General features: G+C 40.6%; 1 protein-coding gene and 1 non-coding gene across 3 annotated transcripts; both read right to left on the reverse strand.

Moving 5' to 3' along the window:
- Window positions 1–213: 213 nt before the first annotated feature.
- TRNAI-AAU (transfer RNA isoleucine (anticodon AAU)) lies at window positions 214–287 on the reverse strand. Its single transcript has one exon. It is a non-coding gene; the product is annotated as a tRNA-Ile (tRNA).
- Window positions 288–1474: 1187 nt separating this feature from the next.
- On the reverse strand, window positions 1475–13445 carry LOC125546368 (uncharacterized). Of its 2 annotated transcripts, none has more exons than XM_048710616.2 (18): window positions 13011–13445; window positions 11082–11161; window positions 10706–10756; window positions 10087–10614; window positions 9630–9881; window positions 9229–9294; window positions 8441–8617; window positions 7738–7789; window positions 7378–7665; window positions 7069–7179; window positions 5849–6037; window positions 4801–5076; window positions 3645–4253; window positions 2804–3312; window positions 2653–2713; window positions 2506–2574; window positions 2055–2252; window positions 1475–1945 (listed from the first exon to the last, which is right to left on the reverse strand). In XM_048710616.2, exons 1-17 carry the CDS (start codon window positions 13254–13256, stop codon window positions 2169–2171), a joined length of 3648 nt encoding a protein of 1215 aa, XP_048566573.1. In that variant the 5' UTR covers window positions 13257–13445; the 3' UTR covers window positions 1475–1945; window positions 2055–2168. The 2 variants fall into 2 exon arrangements, with proteins under 2 accessions (XP_048566573.1, XP_087370573.1); XM_087514447.1 differs by lacking the exon at window positions 13011–13445 and adding an exon at window positions 11550–11568.
- Between the last annotated feature and the right edge of the window lie 1148 nt (window positions 13446–14593).

Consider the following 14593-nt stretch of genomic DNA (forward strand, 5'->3'; position numbering starts at 1 on the left):
GGCGAGGAGGAGGGAGGAGGTAGGGGAGCGGGGCGGCCGGGGATGGGAGCTCGCCAGCCGCCGCTCGCGGGAGCAACGGGGGCAAGAAGATGATATGAGAATTTTCGTTCCGTGAGATTGAAGGTCTCCAGTTCGAACCCGGGCGAAGCCATCTAATTATGTTTTCTTTTTGCTCGCATTTTCTATTGAGTAAAAAAAAGAAGAAAGAAATAATGGCCCATACAGGTCTCGAACCTGTGACCTTCGCGTTATTAGCACGACGCTCTGACCAGCTGAGCTAATATGCCTCTTGGTAGTGAATTGTTTTTATCACTATATATTATCAACGATGGTGAGGTTCAAAAAACATCACGATGCGCAAGGACTGGCTCGTCTCCTAGGTGTCAGGGATGAACCATTTCGTAACGATTTTGTCCCAAACCACAAAATTGTTCTATCATTCCAGTCTCCAGGGATGATATGATATCTGTCCCAAGTGCAAATGCACCGCACGAACAATAAAATGAGAAACATCAAAAAGAAAATCAAAACAATCTAGAGTAGTTTTTTTTTCTTTTTGCAACAAACATTTTTTTTCGAGGGATGCAACAAACAATTTTGATTGTTTGACATACGTGCAAAATGTCATGAAGAAAAAAATTTCATGATGCTCTAGGCAAAACAAAATCAAAGCTTCAAAAAGGCTTCTTTTTCAAAGCATTTTTTGAGCCCTGGTTTTTTTTATTTCGTCCAGGCCAACACCAATGCCATTAAATTTGCGTGTAGGTAGACCATTAAGCAATATTTGTTGACAAAAAATATATCAGATTTTATTGACTTTATTTTGGTTATATTTTTTTAGATTTTACTGTTCATAGCAAGAGCATATGAGCTCGGGTGTAGGCTGATAATTTCTCTCCTGAGGGCCCTCCGTTCCAAAACATTTTAAGTTATATGTTTGTTGTAAGCAAACTTCATTAGGTTTGACCAAGTCTATAGAATAATGTATATTTTGATAATAGAGAGTAGGATTTTCTATCATAACTTACCACATAACTAGTTAAGGTTTCTGACAATGTAAAAGTTCCAAAAATCCTGAAAAATAAATACTGAAGCAACACACTTCTAATATAACATGATCCAACAAGGCGATTGAAAAAATACAATTGTATGTGTCCTAGACAAAAGAAATACTGCAATATATATTTTTACCACAGTGAGCTGAAATGATTGTTTCTTCGCCGAGGACACATAAATGCATATTTTCACAATCGCTCAGTTGGATCATCTCATGATATTAAAGTGATGCTCCACTATTTATTTCATACTTTTTGATAACTTTTAAACCGTTGAAAGCTTAGCATGCCTTAACATATATATATATGTACTTTTTTTACATAAACTTGGTCAAACTTAAGTTTGCCTTACAATAAACCAAGAACTTCAAATATTTTGAAACAGAGGAAATATAAAATAAGTTAAAAGTTCAGGAATATGTTGCAGAAAGGTATATTTGAATAAGGTCAAACAAAACTGTTTTTGTTCACCCTACACATGTACACTTAGCCCAGGGTACAAAGATCTAAGGATCAGAAGAGCTGTCAGTCAAGAAGTTCACCGCCAAGTTTACTTCAAGATGGCAATTACACTAGCAACACAAACATCTATCCCTCTGTTACTTACGACGGGAAAGGCGAGCATGAATCAAAACACACATACAAACTACCATTATTGAACCGAGCATTCTCGCAAAAAAAGTTGCGCCGGTCGGCTCAATCTCAACGCTGCATTAGAAAATTGCAGCTGTCATGCTTATCAATACCATCTCATCCTAACTCAGCTCCATCTCGTCTTGCGAATGACAGTGACCGAACCCCCAGATGGAATATTGATTCAGATCTAATAAAGAATAAAGAAATTCAGAAGCACGGCAGAAGCGGGTAATTTACATGGTCCACTCAAACATCTGCAAAATTGACAAAATCTGTTAAGGACCCCGAAGTAGAGAAAGAGAGAACGGGGTGCAGAGCAGGCGAGTGAAGATTGGGGATACGATGAAATTCAACAGCACACACCTTTTCATAGTTTGGAGCAGAGGAATTCAGATACGGATTCTTCTGCAACAAAAATGATCGATGGCACCATTTCTCACTGAAAGCTTTGTACATTGAAATGTCAAACCAGGGTGATCATTGAACTCCTAGATCATTTGACAACTGCAATATTCCGCACATTTGAAGGTATGGGTTTTCCAGAAGTTTTTCATTGTTACACTGGAGTCAACGCAAATAAATGTCAGTGCCAACTTAATCTAGAGACCATATGCATGTGCGGAACAAAATTTATTGTGAGAAATATACCGCCTGAATGTGTTAGCAGGAACTAATCTGATAACAGGTACTCCCTCTGTCCCATAATATAAGACGTTTTTTGACTATTATGGGACAGAGGGAGTACATGCGAACGATAATCCTGTGATATTTCAAATTTCAGCCCAACAAGATGAGATAGGAAAAGTGCATCAACCTGTTGAGCTTTTGAAATGAGACTTTGAAGCATCCGTTGGTAGACATCTGGTTCCTCTGTCATCATCCGCTGCACAACCAAAAACTTTATTAGGGCCAAGTGCAACAAGAATGTCAGTGAGCAGTCAACAACTGCTGACAAGCATACCTTCAAGAGAAAGGCAGCAGAATAATACGCCACCCTTGAGTCTGTATCATCTAGAAGCCCCCTGTTGGTGTCGAGTGGAGAAGGGACAAACATCAAGTATTAGCTATATACACCAACTTCAAACAAAGATATGCAGCTTACAAAAGATTACCTGAAGAACTCATTGCCTTCTACTTCCGAAAGTGCTTCTGGATCAGCTGTGCATTTACCAATCAAAAGCAAAAGAAGCGCTGCTCTAATATCTGATGTAGCACCAGGGATATTGCCTCTTCCTGTGCTACCAACAGCAATACCCAATGCAATATCATCACTGGCAGCGCCTTCAAGTTCCATCAATGGCCCATAAAATAATGAAGTTGGCACAAGGGCTACGAGCTGCATCGGAGCTATCGCAAGACCTTTCAGAAGTAGTGCTGCCATTGATGTTTCGCAGAGCAGAGCGGATTGAGTAGATTGATTCATCCCTGTATCTTGCAATGTCTCATTCCTGGAAAGGCTCTTCGTTCCTATGGTTTTGTGTGATGCAAGGGTTTCCAAAGTGCACTCGATGTTCTTAGTTGTGCAACCAAAAACTTGACCAAGGGATTGAAGGCCGCCAAGTTGCATCACATTTGTGGACGGAAGCCTCAAACATAATTGTGAAAACAACATGTCACACATCTATATGAGGAAACTTCAAATTAGAGGATAGATCATATAACTTAAGAATACTAATGGTTGATTTAGACCAGTATTAAACAGGAGATCTAAGAGGTAAACAACTATGTATAGAAATTAGATTGGCTACAGATCAACTAACTATTAGCAGTTAACTGGATGTAGAGGGCACTATAATCTGCATTTAGAAATTACCTATTACCTTTGAGAAATTACATTTTGTAAATAGTTCATTGTCGGTATTAACTTTTAAGAAAGTAACTTTAATATTCAAAGATAGTGCTAGCTTGCAGTGCAAAGGCGAACTGCCTGCATTTTGGGTAAAAGAAAGTCACCTTTAAGATGTTGATATGGTCTGTCTCATTATTTTGAACCACAAGTAGCAAAGCAGTACTCATAACATCTATAAGCGCAAAAGCTTTGTCCAGACGGTTTTTGCTATGATAAGCAACTGAATGCTCCTGCATGTCACTGTCATCCAATAATAATTTGCAGCGCATCAGAAATTTCTCTAAAACATATAGAAATCCCCATCTGATGTAGTTGTGTTTTGATTTCAGAAGCCCACACAGCAGACAAACGGGCAGCGAAACTTCTGGACACGAGGTGTCGTGGCTTCCAGCATCTTTAATTTCCTCCTGGAGGTTTTGGATTTTAGACCAAACAGAGCCATCTGTTTCTTCACTTACTTCCGAGAGGAGCAATTCAACTAACCAAATATATCCATGGTGCCTGTATGATGAAATTTGTGAGTGAAGAAGTGAGTGCAAAGTAGCCCAGCAAAGCCTCGCCCTAGATGCAACGTCACCATCTTCAGATCCATCTTTAATGCTGCTGAAACACTTGAAGGATTTTGTTACTTGGATCATATAAGCAAACTCATTGTCAATCCTTGAAAATGTGCTCACAGTTCCATCAAGTTTCCTGATAACCTTGTCCAGAAGCTACAAATATTGAAATTTTGATCATGACCAATACAGTAAATGGTATTTCAAAAATAAAATTCCGAATTATGTACTCCCTCCGATCCAAATTAATTGACGCACTTAATTTGGATGGAGGGAGCACTTCCTTATAAGGGAGAATCTTGACATATATTCATATTGTTTTACCATGAAACAAAGTCAGACAAATAAACGTGAATAAGACCATGTTGCAGGACCTAACGGTTAATTAAGACAAGAATGTGGATTCGTGGTCATGACTACTGCCTATTTATGTGAACGTGCGCAAACCATCACATACCATACACACTAGAGTTGATTGTAGGGACTCTCAATGTTGTGGATACAACTTACTTTGCGCAACTTCAAACATGACGTTTTACGTATGTAGAGCAATTTAACAAAGGCTCAACAGCTGTACTAAGTACTAACTACTAGTTTAGTCTCTAACACTGTCTACTCTCATGTAAAAAACACCGTCGACTCTTAGCATTGTAATAAAAGATAGCAGTCCTTGTTGGGGAAGACTAGGGGAAAAAGACCTTACCGCGTTTAATTGCTCGTATTCTGCTGACTGTGATAATGCCGCAGATATAGCTTTTGTCAGCATATCCCCAACACCTTCAACACCATGCTTCACAGATATATAGAAGGCCTCCGGAGCATCAGCGGATGCAAGAAGGGAAGCGAGGGGTTGAGCATCATCGTAAGTATATGTTGAAAGACCAGCAGCCAAGCATGTTTCGTTTATTTGATGCACTACATAGTCAAAAAGAACAAAAAACAAAACCCGCTTCTCTTCCTTTGAGTTGGCTCGTGAATACTGTAAATGAAAAGGTAACTTAGATTAAGACGAAGAAAAATTACAATCATGAATAGTAGAAACAGATACTGAAATGGATTAGCATTGCATGATAATAATTCTGATTTTAAGGACCATCAGTTATCTCATGGAATTTGTTGGTTTGAGATAGTATAGTAGTGACCATTGGCGCAGATTTTATGGATCTATGATTGACCGAACTTTTCTCTCAAGTAAATAATACAGCACATCACCAGTTTTTCTGGGATACCCATCTTGCCAACCACACGTGGGACACTAGGTGCAGTAAAAATTGTTTTAAGCATAAGAAGTCCTATTTATGTTCAGATATATTCCTGGGGTTCAGTGCGAACCTACAAGGAAAGAAAATTCCGCATATGATTGCAGTTGCCATTCGCCACTCAGTACCAACTAGCCGATCCCCTTCATTCCAGACGATATTGACCAGTATTTTGAGACAAAATGAATTGGGGACTTTGATATCCAAAGTTATTGAATGGAATGGGATATTCCAGCTAGTACCATAATGGAATAGCTAAGATTAACTGCAGATGGAAAGAACCAACATAACTACATGGCAGTGAAGCGCTGGTGGGTTTACTTGCCTACGGAGCAGGTGTGGATTATCTTCTGGCCTATTATTGTTTGCTTGTACTTTGTGCAGTACTGAGATACTAAGATAATAATATATTGCAGTCAAATAGACATACAGCTCAGTTGTAAACAGACATGAAACAGCATAGTATTATCTAAACATAAGAGCAACACTAACCTCAAGACAGATATAGTCAACTCCACCAAGAAGATCTATCCGCTCGGGAACAAAATGTGTATCAAGTGCACCACTCTGAGTCCCATCTGGTACTTGGTACAGCATATTTGTCAGCATGCAAATGAGCTTGCTGTGCACTACTTTTGCCCATGAATGTTCCACACTAATCTCAAGAAGAGTCTTAACAACCTGTTCAGGATTTAAAAAATGCACATGTGGTTCTCAAACCCTTCTTTGACAGCAAGAAATAGCACAATTTACAGAAATTGCTGTAAACTACTGCCTCCGTTTCAAAATATAAGACGTTTTGGCAGTTTGAATTGAACTGCCAAAACGTCTTATATTTAGGAACAGAGGATGTAGTAAACAGACACATTTTTAGAAACCTATGCCAGATGAAGGTCAAACAGGCTCATACGCCAAATATATGAGAAAAATGCATGACCACATATATAAAAGAAGATGTCCAAGTGCATTTCACAGCCTGCTATCAAAGAAAAATCTTGTGCTGGAATAGCATTCTACACCCAACCCATACATTCGGAAGACATCAACACCAGTAATAATATACACAAACCTGTAGATTCAATTATTTTCAGTACCGCTGCTATTGGTTATTTTTATTTTCCATCTTTCATTTGTGAGTATAAAATAACAATAAAAATATGCACATCTTGCCATGTACGCAGAAATCCATACTACATGCTCAACTGAAATATGTTTAGCATTAACGAGACATAAAGGTTTATAGTTTCAACTACAACTCCAATTTTCTATATATAAATGGCTAGCCCTCAATTACCTATTTCTCTCAGCATGCAAGCATGCCACCTCAAAATGCACCATGCATTGTAAAAGACCCGCCACAAGATGCAATCATGCATAGAAAAAAACCCACCTCAACATGCAAATATGCATGCGAATGTTCATTCTATTATGCTATTTATATTTTACAAATATACAACAATCAAACACAATAAGTCATATGTATTTACAGTTTTAGTTCTCATATTATTACTCCAAATATTCATGTTCCATATAATCAAATACCACTGATGCAACACATTGCCGCAACAAAGTGCCGGGTATCATCTAGAAGTGAAGTATTGAACACTGTTAGTCCAAAGGCATGCGAATAACAAGACTGACAAAATGTTACAAATAGGGTCCAAGCACACGACTCAAAGAATGAATACATGAAAAAACCTGTGTTTCCTTACCCTTATGTCCAAACCTCCAAGTCTGCTCCTGATGATTTTCCCTCCATCACAAACAAAGTAAATTAGACAACTTAAAGCTGATGCCCACACGATCTCCTGGCGCTCCTCCATCTACAAAACCAGAAGTAACAAATAAAGGTATTGTATGTACCAGCCTAGCATAAAATGGAGCAATCTATATGTTGTGGTGTAAACATGCTTGCACGTGCACGTAGATGAATATAGTACACATTCCCTTGTGCTTAAGAGGAGGGGTCAATATGACTACCAAAATGCATACAAGTTCAATATTCTAAAAGTAACAATCACCTGAACCAAGAGAAGGAGAACTTCAAATAGTATTTTGAGAAGCCATGACTCAAACTGATCAATAGCAGGACTAATCCTTTGCTCTTCTTCAGGTTCCGCTTCCCTCTGTTCATCCATATTGGGTCCGTACTCATTGTTCAGATAAGAGTTGCTTGTAGTATCACCTTTTTCAATAAGTGGTGCATCTTCAACTATCATAGGCTCCAGCAGGTGTGCATGAATCCCAAGGTTCAGAATCAGATCGAAAGCCTTTGTTCTGGCAGGTGATTTCTGAGAGCTTAACATGCCCTGAAACATTAAAAAATGTTAGAAATATTTCACATGATCTGTTTTGGGATACAGCTGTGCAGAGTATAACACCTCAAGCATATAAAGTGTCAGAGGAGCAGCAGCCTCAGAGTCCATCATATACCTGAACCAAAGAAGAGAAACAAATATTATCAAAACCTTTAATAAGTGTACTTCTATGGTTGCAAAGGTTGCTTTAACACCAAGCCTAAATAAGTGCAGTTCTATGACATTTTGAGATAAATATTTGCTCACATCTTGCAACGGTTGTTTTTTGATGCATGCATTCATTACTCAAACTACTAATTTGATAACAGAAATATGGCAAACATGGAAATCTTTAGTATGCGTGCAGCGTGCATCAGCCTAGAAGTACATTTCATAGAAGCAAAGCACACAGCCTGCTGACAACCCAAGTAAAACAGAGACATGCTTATACCAGAAAAAAGTAGCAGAACAATAGGCAGTTCAGATCAATGATGACAATGTGGCAGGTCATATCACATAGATATTCATGTCATAAAAAAACTTTGCATTAGATTAGAGCATATGTTTTACAATTGAAATGCATCCATAGTAAAGAAAATATACTGTCTATTAACAGTAAGTTGTTCAGGTCTGATATCAGCAGTAATATTAGGTATAAAAGTAGAAGAATCATGCTGTCACTATAATACCAATAATGGAGACAGAAGTAGAAAAAACTAGATATGCAAACACGATGTGTGAACTGGAGGTAAAAAGAATGAAAAGATAAGCGTGTAAGGTCATATACATGTCAATAACAAGTTTAATGAGGACACTAAATGCCACATCTGCTGAAGGTTGCCGACTCTGGGTGGTCAATCTTGATGGAGCATTAAACTGATTTGCATTTGAAGTTGTTTCTGAACAAACTTCAGCTATGACTTCAGAAATTTCAGTAGGATTCAATCGCAAGGGTTGCTGCTCACTGTTGAAACAAGGTACCACAAAGAGCAACAGATGCATGTGAGCACATTGTTAGGCATGATGCAACACAATCAAAAGACAAGTAAAGTTCAAACTGAAACACAGTATTATTTAGCTATATGGTTTATACAGGAGTATTACTCCCTCCATTCCTAAATATTTGTCTTTTTAGAGATTTCAAATGGACTACCACATACGGATGTATATAGACATATTTTAGAGTGCAGATTCACTCATTTTGCTCCATATGTAGTCACTTGTTGAAATCTCTAGAAAGACAAATATTTAGGAACGGAGGAAGTACTATAAACAAGAAAATATTTAACATAGAGGCAAATGAGAGTTATCTGACAAAATACAACTTGGAATCTCTCCATGGCTTTGTTAATTAAGTAAAGATTTTACTCAGAATCCCAAAATTGCATGTCTCACTATTTCCATCTTGTTTTTCTACAGCATGCATGTGCATATGGTGGCAGAAAAATTTCAGACGCAATCAACTTAGGGTATTTCAATTACATTGATGCAATACTGACCTTATAAAAGTACGCAGACTTCAACATATACATTCCTATACAAAATGCTATGCTAAATAAAAGCAGAAGGGAATACCTGTAGTGCCTATACTGAAAAAGGGGACGTGCTCGAGGCTGGAATGTATTTGCAGGTACGTTCACCCTGCAGAAAAAGTAAGTGTTGCCACACTTAATACCACTTAGACTAATTATTGATATCAATAATTTAAACAAAAAAATCTACAAGTTAATATGCTCCAATTACTGGCTTAGCGACAAGGAGTTGGTTCTTAATGAAGTATGAAATGTCAGCACAGATACAGAAAGCTGTTTCTCAAAATACCCATCTCAGCGAAACTGGAAAGGGAATAGGGCAGGGGAGAGAAGGAGAATCTGTTCTATGTGAAATACCAAAATGATGCATGAAAGGAAATATATGGTTTCGCCACAATGTGGCACTGATATACATGATAACCTAAAGAAGAAGAAAAAACCTACCAAACTTGGCTCGGGCCCGATTTCATGCGTTTTGAGGCAGTTATTGCTTTCAGATGACCCTGCGATGACGCAAAAGTGCTAGCTGTCGAAGTTGAAGGTTGCAATAAATCAATATCAGGAAATTCCTGGATAACAGAATATTTCCATTGTTGATCATTAATCTTTGCCTCCATATCCCCTACTAGAAGAGCCGCAGCACCAACTTCAAGAAAACCATGTGTATGAAAATCTTGAAGGCCTGCAAGATCATTGCTGGTGATAAATGAAACAAACAATGCAGTTAGTGTTTGCACGACTATCAGCATTATACTTTTAAATTCCATTCATTACGGCTAGAATGACTGGAATGCTCCAGTGTGACAAAGAACAGGTAGAGAACACATTGCGTCTTGTACTGACATGACAGTCTGGTCTACCAAAGCAAACTGACAGTAAAAAATAAGCACAAGAGAAATACCTTTCCTTGGCAGATCTTGATGTTTGACGTTCACCATATACATGCCATCGCCAATTTAGAATGTCGAAGGATATATACTTGGTATCATATCCATGCTCTCCACCATCGACCTTTTCACTTGCTGATGATGTTAAATCGGGTGCAGTTTGCAATTCCTTTGATTCAAGATGTTCTCTGTTGGTAACAGCTTCTGGATTCAACTGTAAGGACCTATTCAAAAATGATGAAAGTGAAGGAAGCGACTGTTTTGTAGAGGCTGATGCCAGAGACTGAGGAATTGGTTGGAATGATAACTTTGGAATATGCCTGGCAACTAGTGAGCGGACATAGTTTAAAGATTTCACAAGAGATGCTGAAGCAAAGTTCGATATTGGTGGGGCAACAAGAGAGGAATTTGGCAAAGCTGCAGATGATCCAATGTTCTGGCCAAATGATGATGCTCTGTGACCTGCCACTGGGTCATACTTTGCCATGGTATTTGCACAAAAGATGTCGATTTGACGTAGCGTTTGCACCCTTGGAATATACCTTACCACGCAAAGTTGTACAGTGTATTAGTGTAAGTGCAAGCAAGTTTCAAGAATAAGCATGAGACGCTGACAATTGACACTCAGCTTACCGGATAAGATATCTCTTTAACAATGCCACGCATCTTGGGACAACTGCTGGGCTGGTTGAAAAGATTGTCCACGTTAGGAAATATAATATTCAATTTTGAGGGGCATTATATTCTTATAGATACGGCAGCTCAAAAAATCAAAATGCGGCAAGGAAATTGTGAATAATTTCAAGTATTACAGATCCTTATCGTTACTTGATTAATTATTGTATGCCGTACAGAAACAAGCTAAGGAGTTGTAGCTTATGATACAGGAGCTAGATAAGTTTGTCAAGAAAAACACGAGATACATGAGCACATTATGCTGAATCTTTACCACTTGTAATGTGAAATGGGGAAAGAGCTTGAAAAGGCGAAATGAAAGGGAAAAGCATACCTCCGATCTCTTTCTGCAAGAGCATGGTCAATCAGGACATTATAAGCCATATCAATGGTTGATAGGTTAGCTATATAATCCTGCCAGCATAAGATCACTCATCAGGAAATGGCATACATGTGCAGAAGTTGAGTTAAAAGAATCTTGCTGCATTACAAAACTTTGTTTGCCATCAATAGCCCAAATACCAACAGCGGTAACAAGAAAGCAGATAACCAAAATATGCTAGCCAGTGATGAACCATGATGGATATACCAAATAATTTAACAAATAAAGCAATTAACCAAACAATCAAAAGGATTCAACAATTTCTATATTTTTAACCAGTCAAAAACTTCACATTAGATGATGTGCATGCAGTTATATATAGCAACTGACAGATAACATGTCCGAATATAACATTCATCTATCTTGCAAGTCCTAATGAGCAAAAGAACAGTAGTCAGGTTTTGTTTCTTTGGCAAACACCTTGAATGTATGTCATATAGGGAGCTTGTAAACAGACCAAGCCAGTGTGTCCATGTTTCATGTGCAAAAGGCAACACCGGCGCGCTTTCCTTTCAAACGGTGGTCGGTGATCTTAGGCGACACATGTTCCATTCATTAATCATGAAACAATACAAAACCAGAGTATGGTCAAATAAATTACAAACTACGCGGTTATGTCATTCATGGGCATGAATCGTTTCTCGGCGTCATTGGAAATAAGTGGGCGGCACATTCCGATTCCAATCAACACTACAGGCACCAATTTTGTATGTCATTCAGTGCATTGCGCCGTGCAGTATTATCATGACATACAAGGCGACAAGCAAACCAAATATAAGCTGCTGGTTTCTCTCCAACTGCGTCTTAGAACAGCAGGTAGTGCCAAATGCGTCATTACCGAATCCCATTCGCAAGAGAGAAAGCAGAGAAGCTAAATATGCTGGGCAGTGATGAATCATGACGGATATATGAAACAATTAACAAATCGAGCAACCAAACAGAAAATGCAACAAATGGTCAAAAGGAGAAAGAACTTCACATTAGATTGCAAGTCATAATTTGCCAAAACAGTAATTAGGTATTGCTTCTTTGGCAAACACCTTGAATGTGTGTCATAGAGGGGTGCCTGTAAACAGACATAGTCAACGTGTTTTGTGCTTATGTGCAAAAGGCAAGGCGGAAGCGCCCTTTGATTCCAAACGGTGGTCGGTGGTCTTAAGTGACACGTGTTGTATTCATTAATCGTGAAAGGGTAGATACCAAAATATGATGAAATAATGGCATGACAAACTACCCAGTGACATCGCTCGTGGACATGAACCGTTTTTCAGCGTCACTGGAAATAAGTGGGTGGCGCGTTCCAGTTAATACTATAAGCACCAATTTTATGCATCATTCAATGCATTGCGCAATGCCACTGGTGCGTCACATACAAGACGACAATCAAAAAGCTGCTGGCAACTCCACAACCTGGGGTTCAGAAAAGCAGCCAGCGCCGAGTGAGCGTGCCATTGCCAAATCTATCCGTTCGCAAGTCGCTTAGTGCGAGGGGCATATCGCCGTGGTTCCCGGCTAGACTCATATCATTCATGTACATGGAGTCGTTCCTCGGCGTCTGGCATGTTCCAATAAGGAACTGTAGGCACCAATTATGTGCATCATTCCCTAGTCGTATCGTGAGATACAAGATGACAACTGAACCAAATGCAAGCTGCTGCTTCCTCTGCAACAGGACTGGGGTTCAGAGCAGCAGCTAGAGCCGAGCGTGTGCGCGCGCCGTTACCAAACCTAACCTAGCCACCGGCGAGTCGCTTGGCGCGTGGGTGGCAAATCGACGTGATTCCTAGCTATAGGCAAGCACGCGAAGGAGTAGTGCACATGTAGGGCAACCAACCAAGGAGGAGCCGAGATTTATGAAAGGGAGATGGGTGGAGAACTGACCCGGAGGGTGCGGGAGGCCTCGGCGGCGGCGGCGGCGGGGCCGTGGGTGTGCGGGGCCGGCGGGGAGAGGCAGTCGGCGACGGCGCGGCGGAGCGGCTCGGGCGGCTTCCGCGCGGACGCGGACGACGCGGCGGCGGCCCCGGAGAAGGAGGGCGCGGCGGACATGGCCCGCGGCGGGGGCATCCCCACGGCGGCCACGCGCCCGCTCCCGCCCGCCCGCTTGGACGGCGCGTCGTGGAGCCGCATCCCGGCGGGCGCGAGATCTCCCCGATGCGGGGAGGGCTGGAGCGGCGGGCTAACCCTAGGCGCTCGTCGTGGTCGTCGGCGGCAGCATCCGGGCTTGGCTGGTCGCTCCGAGGCGAGGGGATTCGAATCGCGGGGGAGGTCTGGTTGGGGGGGTTGGGGTTCGGGTTGGTTCAGTCTCGACTCGAGTCTGGAGTCTGGCCCGCCGTCTGGTCTGAGGAGGAGAGGAGGAAGGACAAGGCGACGACCCCTGGCTAGGCTAGGCTACAGTACTGTATATTTTCCCATTTTGGTTGCCCCGCTAATTCATTTTTCCTATTTCCGTCGTCCCCCGAATTCATTCATTCATTTTCTAATTCAAAATGGATACCATCTTCTACTCCCTCTGTCTCAAGATGTAACATGTTTTTTAACCTTACCTAAGGAGTATTTCTTCCTCTTTTGCGGGGTAAAGCATGGATTTTATTTCTTAGAAAGAGATAGTGTTACAGTATGCTAATAAAACTCTGAAGGAGCACTTGAAACTCGGCGCAACCTTCAGAACGATCAATATTAGCTAGACTATGAACAACTCTAAAGGAGTATTTCTTATTCGTGTTCGTGCGTGTTTCGAGCTGATTTTTTGCTCGGAGCTTTTGGAGGAAGAAAAAACCTTGTTGTTGTGCGGCGACGGATCCACGTCCTAACCCTCCACACCGCCCAGGCTTGGTCGAGAAACCCCTGTTGGATCTTCTTAACGAGACTCGACAATTTTATCTGTAGCTCTCACGAGCAAGAAACTCACAGAGGTCGATGCGTTTTGTGCCTTGGCGGGGCACAAGACATGGCCCGCTTCACCACCGTTTTTTTGCCCCCGGTCAACAATGTTATCCGCTATAGTTTTCTTATGTGGTCGGCTTCATTCCACATTTGGTAAAACATTGTCTTTTAGTATGGGACACTGGTATATGGGACGCGGCTCGTGGTTAAGTTTTGGGGTTTTGTGCAGCCTACTTTTGTTTCTTCTATGTTGATCTGGTCTAGAATGCCAACATACCATTCATCTCAAAACTAGAAACGACCTAATTTAGCTTCTCTTAATCTACCAAATAGGGCGAGGTTTGTGAAAAGATCGAAGTAACATATGAGTTGATAAATCATCGTCAAAGATTAGAGGAAACTAGTTGTGGTTATTTTTTATCGTTAATAAGCAAAATCCCTATATCACTCCATTGATAGAAGGAGTTTGAACAAGTACAAAAGTGTGATACAACACGTGATACGTGCACTAGAAGGCGTAAACATGGTGACCAGTGCAGAAGGCTAGAGGGAGAGGGGGGGTCAGCTCCAACAGGCAGAGG

This window comes from Triticum urartu, chromosome 3A (assembly GCF_056163025.1).
Source record: "Triticum urartu cultivar PI428250 chromosome 3A, HENAU_Tu73, whole genome shotgun sequence".
Classification (NCBI taxonomy): Eukaryota; Viridiplantae; Streptophyta; class Magnoliopsida; order Poales; family Poaceae; genus Triticum; species Triticum urartu.